Here is a 12,234-nt window from a genome sequence, read left to right as displayed (position 1 = left end):
TCAGACGATAATTTTCTAGTTAAAAAGTGACAAGAAGCTCCTCGTGCCAAACAGTGTTATAGCCCCTGTTATGCTGCGGTTTATCTCGTGACCTCTTCCCCCCCTTTTTTTTCCCCAAATAACTTTATTGGCATGTAACCGGACAGAAAAACGTTAAAGAAATATTAAACATTTATGTAACATGTAACTTTAAGACTAAAGTACAGTTAAAATCTCAATATAATAAATAACAACTATTTTAGTACCGAAAAAGAAAAGTTCATCTATGAAATATATAACTATAGCGGTTTAAATAACCAAGTAACCATCCAATAATACTAAATATCACATATATTTATCGTTTACTTTTAGAATATAGAAATGTTTGAAATGTATGCTTAGATCGGTTTGTTTATGTGTAAAAATTGTAACTTTCTTTTGCGGGGATGGGGTTCCTTTTATAAATTTAAAGTGTGGCTAAAATAATAATAATAAACATTTACATTTTAACTGAATTCGTTAGGACTGTTTTTTTTTTTTTTTTTTTACTGAAACATGACTTCAGTGGAAAAAATACATAAACACCCAGCTTTTATTTTGAAAATATCACATCGGAAACGTCTGCACATTACCGATAAATTCAGCCAGTGAAAGGAGCAGTTATGTTAAAGTTTAAACCAAACTTATGATAATTCAGCTAAACCCAGTTCTTAAATCAAAACATCTTATTACTCATTTTATTATCAGACTCATTTATTATCAGGTAATTTATTGTAGCACAAAAATTACAGTTTGGTACGGAATGCTCTGCCATCAGCCGTAAATAACTACAGAGGGACGTGAAAGCAGCAGAGCACATAACTGGCATGAGGCTTCCTACCATTCAGGACATATTCAACGGTGCCTCCAGAAAGCACACAGCATCATCAAGGACCACAGCCACCCAGCACGTCAGCTGTTCTCCTTGTTACCATCTGGCAGATGTTACAGGAGTCTGTATGCTCGGACTACAAGACTCAAAAACAGCTTTTACCATCCATCCGTTCGACACCTCAACTACAACACTGTAATTTGTAACTTCTTAAATGAGTGGTGATATTAAAAAGGCCATTTCACAACAGCCATTTACTCTTATCCCAGAGGGGTAAACACAGGTATAACTTACCAGTGACAAAATTACTATCCTGTTTTTTAGAAGAAAAAAACAACAACAACAAGCAAATAAATCACAGGGTAAAGTAATGTTTTCATTTTTAAATTAAGCTCCTTCTGTTTTGAGTATTTTTAGAGATTTTGATTCGCATTTACAAGAGATTCATCTGGTGAAGAAAAGCTCAGACGGCGTTTTTTTTAAGATATGAAAAAATTGAGGGACAAGCTCAGACTGTAAATAACAACTGAGAGGTCAGACCGTGAGGGACGTCCGTGAATCTTGCTGAGTCATTTAAATTTTCAATTTTCAATTTTTAAAAAGTGACAAGAAGCTCCCGTTGCCAAACAGTGGGGTTTTCCCCAAACAGATCCTTTTAAATCATGGAGTACCAAGATTGTCAAAATGAAATAAATAACTATTCATAAATGAATTTTAAATAAAATGTGATTAAAAAAATTAAACACATAATTTACATGTACTTTAAGAAGAGGGAGGAACAAGGGATGATTTATCAGAGTAGAGGAAGAGGAAGGTGCACATAGTTTGACTACAGCTTATGAAAAAGGGGAAGAAGACTACAAGGTTGTGTCACAGGAGAGTGTAGTTAGGCAACACTGAATGGACTGTAGGATGGCTTTAGATATAAAGAAGAGAAAGTAGAGGAAAGTATTCTAAGGAAGAATGTCAAGAAAGAAAAAGTGGGATAGTCAGGGAGATGAGGAAAGTAGACAGGACCACTGGGATGCCAGGTGTACGGCAAAGAGAGGTGGCAAAGAAAAGTGCTTACAGTATGTCAGGCTGGGCAGGAGAAAAGGACTTCTGTCGATCGCCTCAGCACAGATCAAGCTGGAAAGGATGTGCAGCAGGTTGGGATGGTTAAGGATAGAGAATGAAATATTGCTGTTGTTGATGCTGTTTGTGAATATCCTTACTAGCTCTAAAGTACACAATGAAGCCAAGCTTATGTGTAAGTAAGCTGATGTCTCACAATGAACTCTCATTTAGAACATTAGACTCCTGAGTGTAGTTGTCAAACAGGAACTAGCAAGTAACAAACTGTGTATTCAGTTCTGAGAAATGACTCCAGACCACATCAATGGGTTTTAACAGCATTAGTCCTGCCCACTGAATGTGATGGGTGACGATGACAGATAAAAAAAAATAATGCACTGCACGGGAAACATAACATAATGAACTAAATAGCGAAATAATAAAATATGTATTTTTAATTGATGTTTCAATCAATCAATCAATACTTGATGTTTAATCAAGTATTGATTGATTTAAAAAATTAACTGATGACACATTTAATTCATTATTTAATAATGGGTTTTTTTGCACTTTTGATCCTCTGTTTTTTTCAAAGAACTTTATTCAGAATATTGCCATAAAACAGGTCAGAATTTTCTATCTTGTTAATTATTTGTAAAAAGTTACAAATTTAAATGGGAGTATGTTGTAGTTGAATTTCAAGCATACAAACCAATAATGTATAATAGTAATAATAATAATAATAATAATAATAATGATCTGGGATTTTTTTAAAATAAATTTTAAAATAAATATGCCTAGATAGATGTGTTTAAATGTAAAATAAATTGACAACATCTATAAAAGAATTTCCTGTTGTAAATGTGTAGTGTGGCTATAATAATGAGACAGTTATGTAACTGTCAAAATACATGTAAATGTAGACAATAAGGGCTCATTCGGTCAACTAATTTGGTAAATAATCATCATCTACACAAACAGGAACATTTAATAAAATGCACGGCTCTCATCATAATATATTTTTCTTTTAACAAAAGGCATTTTAAACACAGGTATGATAAATTGTTGATAAGTGTATCGGACATACCAGTGAACCAGTTTATCTCAGTGGAGCAGAGGATTGATAAACGTTAATAATTGACTTTGTGTTTACACTGCAAGGACACATTCAAACAGCTGCTGTGACAAAGGCCAATCAGCAGCTATAAAACAAGACTAGGGTCCAGTCTCAGTGTCCACACTAAAAAAACATCACCTCTTTGTGTAGCAAGATTGCTTGAGTGTGAGGGATCGTGGTAACAGAATGGTCCCATGACAGAATTTCATGATATATTATGTGACATTAATTTGAAAAAGCTTCATTATATTTCTTACTGTTGTGTTATGAGACTATTTATTTGCCATGTTTACATCTGAGCCATGGAGTTTCAGGGACTGACTGTCTGATTTGGAAGTTTTTTGCATTTGCTTGATGGTGCTAACTGTTAGGATGCCTGGGTTGTTGACCCAGGGTTTTTGAGTTTATTATATTATTTATGATTTCTAGTCTTTGGTTTCTTTGTTAGAGTTCTGTCTTATGGTTTATGTCTCTGTGTAATCCTTAGTTGCTGTCTCCCCTGTCGGTTATATCTCCATGTCTGTGTCTGCCCTGGTCCCACGTCTCTGTTCCCTCTGTAGTGCCTGCCTGTGAGTCTGTGTTATGTTTCCTGTTTTACTTTGAAAGTCTGTGTCTCATGTAAATGCGTCTGGTTTTGCTTCCTTTGTCTTGTTAGGCCTGATTTGCCCCAGCTGTGTTTCCCTCCTCTTACCCATTCCCTGATTGCTTCCTCTCTGTATTTAAGCCCTGTGTTTCTCTGTGTCCGTGTCGCGATCTACCCTCATTTAGGTTGTGTGTTCTGTCTGCCTGCTTATGTAAGTTTATTTGGATTTTTGTCATGTTTTGCCATCCAGCAATAAAAGCTGAGTTTTGAAGTACACTTTTGCCTGCTGTGAGTCTGCACTTTGGGTCCACCACTCCTGCCTGCACACAGCCGTTTCATGACACTAACGAGAGAACTATTCCTGAAAGAAATGACAAGAAAGCTTGTACAAGAGTATCATGCTCATTGAAGAATAAAGGTGGTCATGCTAATTAGTGGCTTTCAAACCCTGCAGAATTAGTTTATATACTGTATTTCCAACTGCAGAGAAGGACCACATTAGTAATACTTGGCATGAACAGTGGTAACTGGAATGGGCTGGCTCTTAGTACATCACTCACCACCATATCTCCAACTACAAGCACAAAGCTTCATGATACTTTGCCCCTCCGAGGGCCTGGCCACACCTCCTACAGCAAGCAAGAGCACCTGCTGTCCTCTGTCTCTGCAGACAGTGAAGTGAATGAGTCAGTTTCAGACCAGGGGCAGTTTTAACACTTTTAACATTTTCCTTCATAACTCACAGGTCCATGGAAATACACGAGTCATCTTTTGACTAAAAACTACACAAATATGTGCACAACTACTAATATGTTTCCACTAATAAGGACAAAACAACAAAATCCATTTTAATGCACGGAATCAAATTGTATCCATAAAACCAATTCTATTAACCATCTGTCTCTTAACACGAAGCAGTCCTCTTTGTGACCACATTACTGTAGTTGCGTCTAATAATGTAACTTTAAAAGATGTTCAGCCTATAAATTTTAGATGTCGGGTATTGTAAGGTGTGGGTCTCATTTACTAAATGGAGTGTAATAGAGTGTGAGCGCAATCCTGAAATGATGCTCATAGGTGTGGTTCGTTTTATGGGTGATTCACTAAAGTTAGGCTTTTTATTAACACAGGCAAAGTCAGGTCATTTTAAAATAAAGTGCAAAAAAAATGATTTTGGGGGGGAAATTAAATAAAAATGCACAATTAGCATTAAGTTGCGTGAGACAAACATTGTTAAATCAATTTGAATGATTCATTTGAATATTCTCTTCCTTATAATTTGTGCCTTGAGAAAGGAACACCCAGAAAAGATCAAGTAACAGATGACTAAAGACATTTGTTTTCCTTTAGCTGGGACAGACTCCAGCCTACCCCGGTAAGCATAAGTAGAAGGGAATGGATACAGATGGAGAACACAGAGCAGCTCTTAACCATCACACTGAACTTTATTTTCCTGATCCCTCCAAACTTTATTCATTGTCCAGGTGGTACATTCGTCCATACAGGCAGGTGGTGACCAAGCCACCCTTCATGTTTGAATGTTTCATGGTCACTCTCCCGTCTGGAGCGTTCTGCAGACTCTCGGGCTGCTCCAGGACCATTCGGCTTGTCAGAATAGATGGGTACACGTATTTGGTGTCAAAGTTCCCCGCCAACAGGAAGTCCATTTTTGACTCTGCTTCTTCTACTACTTGTCCACAAGAGCTCTGATCCAACCCTCCACAACGGACTACTGCACAAACCTGTAGATATTTTACATGTGGCAAATAAAAGTGAGAAGGGTCCTGGTCAGTTTCTAAAAGTTTATAAATATTAAAAATTCTTTCATTCCTACCTGCAGTGCATAACGTCCATCAACGGTGTGCAGTCCTGCAAATGCGCCGAGAGCATAGAGCTCCTTATGGTCTTGCAGTAACCACCTGTACTGCAGGCGGCAGCAGAAAGTGCCGTTGCACACTTTAACGTCACCTTGTGTCTCGTTTAAGAGGACAAATGTAAACGGGTCGTGGAACATGAAGGAGATGAAGGTGGGGTTAGAGGGATGGACCGAATCAGGAGAGTGATCATCACAGCTGTCTTGATGACAGCGTCCAGAGTCTGTAGCCACTGATGATGCAGACTCAACACCACCAGCCTCCACCTCTTTGGCTGCACTTTGTTTTACCTCCAGTGGCTCCAAAACTGGCACTCTGGCCACCAGCAGCCTGCCCTCCTCTGGGTCTCCTTTCCAGGCATGGTGGTAGGTGGCAGAAAAAGGGGTGTAGATACCGCTTCCTTTCATGATGCGTTGATCATTGCGAATGTTGGCAGATAGTAGAGTGACGTTGGCACCCAGACTGAATGCACTGTGAAACTGAACTGAATCCAGCAGGGGGAGTGCATTCATCCATGCTGTTGGAAAGATCAACTGACGCACACCCTTAAAAAGGCACAAAGAAGAAACGATGGATATCAAAGTCAATCCCAACAATGTTGGATATATATTCTGAGTGCGTATGTGATTATATTTTATACCATCTCCACCAGCACCACTGCAGGATCATGAAAGAGGATGTCAAAGCAGATGAAGAGGCCAAACTTCCCAGCAAACGGTGTATCAAATGTTATGACTTCAGGTTCTGGAGGTGTGTCAAAGGATTGCTCAAAGAAAAGGTTTTGTTTGTGGTAGCGTGCAATTAGAAGGCCGTCTGACCTGTATGAAAGAGGATATTTTAAGCAGGTCACTAACAGCTCTTTTTCACTGATGCAGTCAGTTCAGGATATATTACTGAATTATATTTATGTCATAACAAAAGTGTGAGCAAAAACATAATCCGAGCAAATAATTTTGGGCACAATAAAATTCCTCGCACGTAAATTCGACAACTGTGCGCGTGGAACTCTGCAGCTGCACACACAAAGAAGCCATCACACACACGAGTGTCTGCTCTGCGTGCGCTGCTGCTGTTTCAATCTGTGGCAGGCAGCTCTCTGCGCTCGGAGAGAAATCCTGTTCGTGCGAATCAACTCACTTTTGACTTTGTTTGAAGGCGGAGCCCAAAGGAGGATATGTTCCTAATGAGATTTAGTCAGTTTGATGGACAGTTCAGGCTTCTGCGTTAAACTGAGTTACACTGTGGCAACGGCAGAAATGCCGTTTTAAGCCATATTTGTTTACAATTTGAAAAGTAAAGTTTGCCAAATTAATTATCAGCCGTTATCGTTGCTGTGCAGCAGTGGAAATACTGACAACTGTCACTGGATTACTTTAATGTTGAAGAAATATTTTAAACCTGAAAATTCTGGTTCCGAATCACCATAATGAGAAGCACACGTCATTCCTAAGAAACAGGTAACATTGTTTCTTAGTCAATTGAGTAAATTTAGTTTATAAAATGTAAACAAGATTAAAATTGTAGGGAGAAGATTGTAGACCTGCACAAGGCTGGAATGAGCTTGGTGAGAGGGTGACATCTGTTAGTGTTATCTATTAATTCAAAGATTGTTGATCTGCTCTACCTTCTAAACCACAGCCACCCGATATGGATGTCTACCCCTGGGACCACTGTCAGCAAGAACACCATTGGTAACACACTACGGCAGGAAGTAGCATAGTGCCCAGGAAAGCGTATGTACAGGTCTGTCTTAAGTTTGCCAGTGAACATCTAATTGATTCAGAGAACGTTTGGGAGAAAACGCTATGGTCATGTAAAACCAAAATCAACCCGCTGTGCTTGGAGAAAGAGAAATGTTAACTCTAAAGCAAAGAACACAATCGCTACAGTCAAGCACAGAGGTGGAAACATCTTGCTTTGGGGCTGTTTGTCTGGGTACAGGACAACTTCACTGTACTGAACAGGGTCATGTACTGTGAAACCTTGGACGATAACCTCCTTCCTTCAGCTAGAACATTGAAGATGGGTCGTGGATGGGTCGTCCTGACATGACAATGACCCAAAACACACAACCAATGCAACAAAGGAGTGGCTGAAGAAGAAGCACATTAATGTCAGGGAGTGGCCTAGCCAGGCTCCAGACCTCAGTCTTATAGAAAATCTGAGGAGGGAGCTGAAACTGCAGATTGCCAAGCAGGAGCCAAGAAACCTAAAGGATTTCAAAGGTTTCTGTATAGAAGAGTGGGCCAAAACCCCCTCCTGAAATCTGCGAACTTGGTAACCAACTACAACAAATGTTGTACCACTGCTTGCCAAAAAGGGTTTCTTTGCCAATCATAAAGTTTTGCTTGGGGATAAAATATTTATTTAACTTAATGCCATCAAAATCAATTTATTACTAAATATTTTTTCTGGATTTTTGGTTTATAGTCTGTCTCTTTCCATTCATTTGATTGGATGTGACCAAAATTACACATTCAGCAGGGGATCAAATAATTATTTCCACCACTGTAGTTGTTGTATTCAGTGTAGCTGGTATTTCTTGCAGTAGCTTCTCTAGTAGCTACTGACAAGAGAAGTTTCAGCTTTGACTCTGTGGTATTTTTGGCAGTAGTGCCAACATTTTTTGATGGAAATGTGGAGAACTGCTCTTTTATTTAGGCACAAGCACTGCATCTGTGGACAAGAAGTCATAGAAAAATAAACCTTTTATTTGTCCGTTCTCTAAAAATCCATATTAAGAGTTAACATGTACCTGAAAGCCACATTTGTGTTGAACTGCCAGCGCCCATCAGGAGGACAGGTGGAGGAGGGGCTGGTCTTCAGGGGACAGGGTTGCAGGTCGGGCATGTTGGCCACCAGGTAGAGGTTGTTACGACGAGCCATACAGCTCAATCTCTGGAGAACCTTTGAGTAATCAAATATGATTAGATTCAGACACAGCGAGATGTCGTGAGAGTAGAGTTTTCTTGCCATCACAAAATCTAAATATATGACTGTGAACCTCAGTGTTGTTGTGTCTTTCCGGCTCCGTGCACGGATTCCAGCTCTCCTCCTGAGGGTTGGGAATGGTTTCCAGGTAGCCAACGATGGATAACCGAGTGAAGTTAAACCCATGAATACCATTTTCTGGAAACACCAAGATCTGGGCCCCCTGAGAGTGAAACGAAGATGACAGAGAGATATGAAGTCTGTTGCAGTAATTTTTGAGTTACTTATTTCTACTTGCTCAAATGTCACACTGAATTTAACAACATAAAGTGATCTGTGTGATGATGTTCATCAGCTCTCCTCTCTGGATGTCTTTTTAGTTGCCTGTCTCTCTCCACGTTTGAGTCCATCTCTCTTACTCAGGTATTCTCTCGTGAACTTTTCACAGTACTGTTAAAGTCAGAGTTTTACATAAACACATTTACATACAAATATTTTACATGCATGTATGTACACACACACACACACAAACATATATATATAGTTGTGTGTATACAGACATATATACATATAGTTTACAATATAGTCTGCTCCTATGCGTTATGGCAGGACTACTCCTCTGGTAGTGACAGTAAACTTCATACAGGGTGAAGCATTAATAACTGTCGACCAACAGCTATAAAGTGATACTAAAGGGTGGACAGTTGTCATATTAGACCATATGAACATCAATTACCAGTTCAGTAAAAAGTCAGAGATAAAGGAAGCCTTACTGTAAGGCTTTTGAATCATGTTTGTCTTGATTTTCTTCTGCAGTAGCCTTAACTATATTAATTTTTGTCCATTACAAGTTCATTCATTTGAAGAACATCTCAACAGAAGTTGCTACAATTCATTGAGTCAAGCTATCATGTGACTAAAAACATGAAACACAACATTTAAATGTGTGCATACTTGCTGGGCTGCCCGGGCTGCCTGCTCCTCGTAGATATCCAGGTTTTTCTGCATGTGCTGCAGAGCTTCGTGGCGGGATACGGGTGTGCGGGGGTCCGGGTTCAGGATTACTTTGTGCTCGTACACAGCGGCAACATACGATGAGTCTGCAGTGGAGTCCATTGGACTGATGACAGATGCCAAATAAACACTGACAACAGCTATGACGAACAACATCTTTCTTCCAGTTTCCTTCACACGAGGCATGCCGGCTGTGCGCTAATAGAAGAGGGCAAAAGTCATCCACGAGGCACGATGACTCAGCTCAATTTTCTAGTTAAGACATTATAAGAAACTCCTCGTGCCAAGCAGTGTGATTTTCCAAAAACAGACCCAAGGATGTGTTACATTAGCCGGAAACTTGAAAAAAACAAGAGCAAAGCAACTTTATTTAGGACATTACCAAACAACAAGATTATTTTGTACCATCAAGACTTTAAGTACATGCAAAAATAAATAACAGCACTCAAGGTCAGATGATTAGAAACTTTTAGTAGGCCAGGCTCTGTACTGTGATTGACCATGAAACCTGACTGGAACTTCTCAAAAAGGTTGTGTTGTAAGTGAGGAGGAAGTTAATGAAGAATGACTTTTTCCAAAACGTATCAAAGGAATTGAATTTTAGAGATATGTTGATCATTTTTAGCAGAGGCTGAACAACCACCTGCCTGCTTGAAGACAGATGGCATAACACTAGTAGACAAAGAATTGTTGATGATGGAGAGGATACTTGGGCCTATTCCCTCTTTGCATTTTTGGCTTCCATCTTTGCAATTTGTCTTTCAATCGTTGCATTTTCTTTTTTGTTATTTCATTTTCTCTCTTTGCCTCTTCTATTCCTTTTTAAATTTCTTCAAGGGCTCTTGGATTTCCAGGAACTTCTTCTTTGCTGTTTCAGTTTTCTGTTTTACAATGTCTGTGTTATTGTTTACTTTTTGATTTTCCATGTTTGCCTCTTCTAATTCATTTTTTACTTCTTTCTGATATATATATATATATATATATATATATATATATATATATATATATATATTTATTAACCTTCTGATTCAATTATCAGAAGGTTCAATAAGTCTGGCAGTTATTTTTTTGTGAGTCAGGCTTTTCCTTTTAGTACCACATGCACCTGTATAATGAGCTCTGTCACTTCACCAAACTGAATACGGAATATGAATTCAATATACCTTTAGATCGGTAAGTTCACATTTAAAATGAAATTGCAACTTCTTTTGGAAAGAAATTTCCTCTTAGAAATAGATGAAATAAGACAATATGTTTTTATTAATGGACAATTGTTAAATATTTATCACAGTGTTTTTATGTTTTCTGTCGATCTTTGTCCCTCCCCCAAAGACCAGCGTTTGTTTCGAGTGGCAAAGTACAACTTTTATTTTGAAAATACCAGATAGGAAACATTAGTGCCATGACCTGGAACCACTTTGCTAAATCCGACCTTTCTTCAGCCAGTGAAAATAGCATTTGTGTTAAGTCTCTAACTTTGTTGTTCATTTGGGCGAGTTATTCAAACAAAACCGGAACAGTTTCCGGTTTATTTTTCATGTTTGACGTTTCTAGGAGTTTATAACCAAGGGCATTAGCATTAGCAGCACCCTGTGGTACAATGTCAACAGGGCCAGAGCCGCCAACAGGAGGAGCAGATGCCCCCGTGTCCAAACCCAGCCAGATGTTTAAGAGCTGCTGGAGCTGCAGGCTTATCTCCGGAGGTGGGCTGATTCTGTCTGGAGCTTATGTGTTTCACGCAGCGCGGAAGGTGATGCGGCAGGGAGGACCCACCTCTATGGGGACAGTGGCACAGATCACTTTCGCTGCAAGTAAGTCAATCAGTTTTCTGACTGTTTGCTGCATCAGGAGTCTTTTAATGAAGAAATGCGCACTTGTGTTCAAGGTTTGGCTGCCTGGGGGGTAGTTGTCATCACGGATCCTGTAGGAAAAGCGCAGAGGAAGACTTGAGGACTCTGTAGAAAGCGTGCGTGTAAATGAGCTCAGGACTGCGTGGGGTCATTCACCGAACACCGAGGCAAAGATACTGCTCTGGACAGCCCACAGAGACCTGTAATGACAGTGGATGTGTGCTGACGTTGTATGGCTGGACTATGTACTCTACTGCTGGAAGCTGCTGACTTCTTAAATTAAAACAACTATTTGTCTATATGTGTGAGTTTAAGTCTCTTTATCAGCATCAGACGTGTGTGGTAAATAATGTTGACTCGTTATATTACCTGCATTAAAGACGATTTATTGTAGTACAAAAAAGTGAAACCAATGGTGATGCACACTACTTGTATACTCAGCTCTCATCATTAGGTTGTCACTGACTGACCTTTTTCACACTTTTTAAAATGTCAAAACAGAAAAAGCACGGTTAAACTGACAGTGGGTGCATGAAACCGTGCCATTTTGCATCTTGGTTCACTAGTATATCACTTGAACACTACCTGGAGATTACAGTTCAAAACCTCTGCAGGTAGCACACAGTTTGTGACTAAATAGTTACTATAAAAACAGTGAATTAGGTCAAACTGCCTTGATGTCTCAGGACAACCTCCCAAGTATTAAAAACAGTTTAAGTCTTGAGTCGATATGGTGATTATCAAAAAGATTACTGAATTAACTCCGTGTTTAATAAAGCACATGACCCTGATTTAACTTTAAATCTGTAGCTTTCTCGTCAGTTGCTGCTCCTGTGATTGTTTACCTTTTGTTTTTCCATACTTTGCATTTGTGTTTTTTGCTGCACGTGGCAGCCATCTGTGTTACTGATAAAGAAACAGTGCCCAAAAGTGTCAGGACTGCACTTATCACACTATAGCAG

At 39.2% G+C, this 12,234-nt stretch overlaps 2 protein-coding genes across 2 annotated transcripts; one reads left to right on the top strand and one right to left on the bottom strand.

Moving 5' to 3' along the window:
* Positions 1-5,029: 5,029 nt before the first annotated feature.
* LOC102784334 (biotinidase-like) lies at positions 5,030-9,701 on the bottom strand. Its single transcript, XM_006787688.3, has 6 exons — positions 9,363-9,701; positions 8,482-8,631; positions 8,233-8,384; positions 6,118-6,295; positions 5,438-6,022; positions 5,030-5,345 (listed from the first exon to the last, which is right to left on the bottom strand). Exons 1-6 carry the CDS (start codon positions 9,606-9,608, stop codon positions 5,073-5,075), a joined length of 1,584 nt encoding a protein of 527 aa, XP_006787751.1. The 5' UTR covers positions 9,609-9,701; the 3' UTR covers positions 5,030-5,072.
* Positions 9,702-10,655: 954 nt separating this feature from the next.
* On the top strand, positions 10,656-12,075 carry LOC148096756 (distal membrane-arm assembly complex protein 1-like). Its single transcript, XM_087835036.1, has 2 exons — positions 10,656-11,233; positions 11,308-12,075. The coding sequence occupies exons 1-2, from the start codon at positions 11,023-11,025 to the stop codon at positions 11,370-11,372; spliced, it is 276 nt and encodes a 91-aa protein (XP_087691162.1). The 5' UTR covers positions 10,656-11,022; the 3' UTR covers positions 11,373-12,075.
* The last annotated feature ends 159 nt before the right edge of the window (positions 12,076-12,234 follow it).

The sequence above is a fragment of the Neolamprologus brichardi genome, chromosome 22 (genome assembly GCF_056152115.1).
Source record: "Neolamprologus brichardi isolate AB-2024 chromosome 22, ASM5615211v1, whole genome shotgun sequence".
Taxonomy (NCBI): Eukaryota; Metazoa; Chordata; class Actinopteri; order Cichliformes; family Cichlidae; genus Neolamprologus; species Neolamprologus brichardi.
The sequence above is the reverse complement of the archived record's forward strand: the minus strand, read 5'-3'. Positions and strand labels throughout refer to the sequence as shown.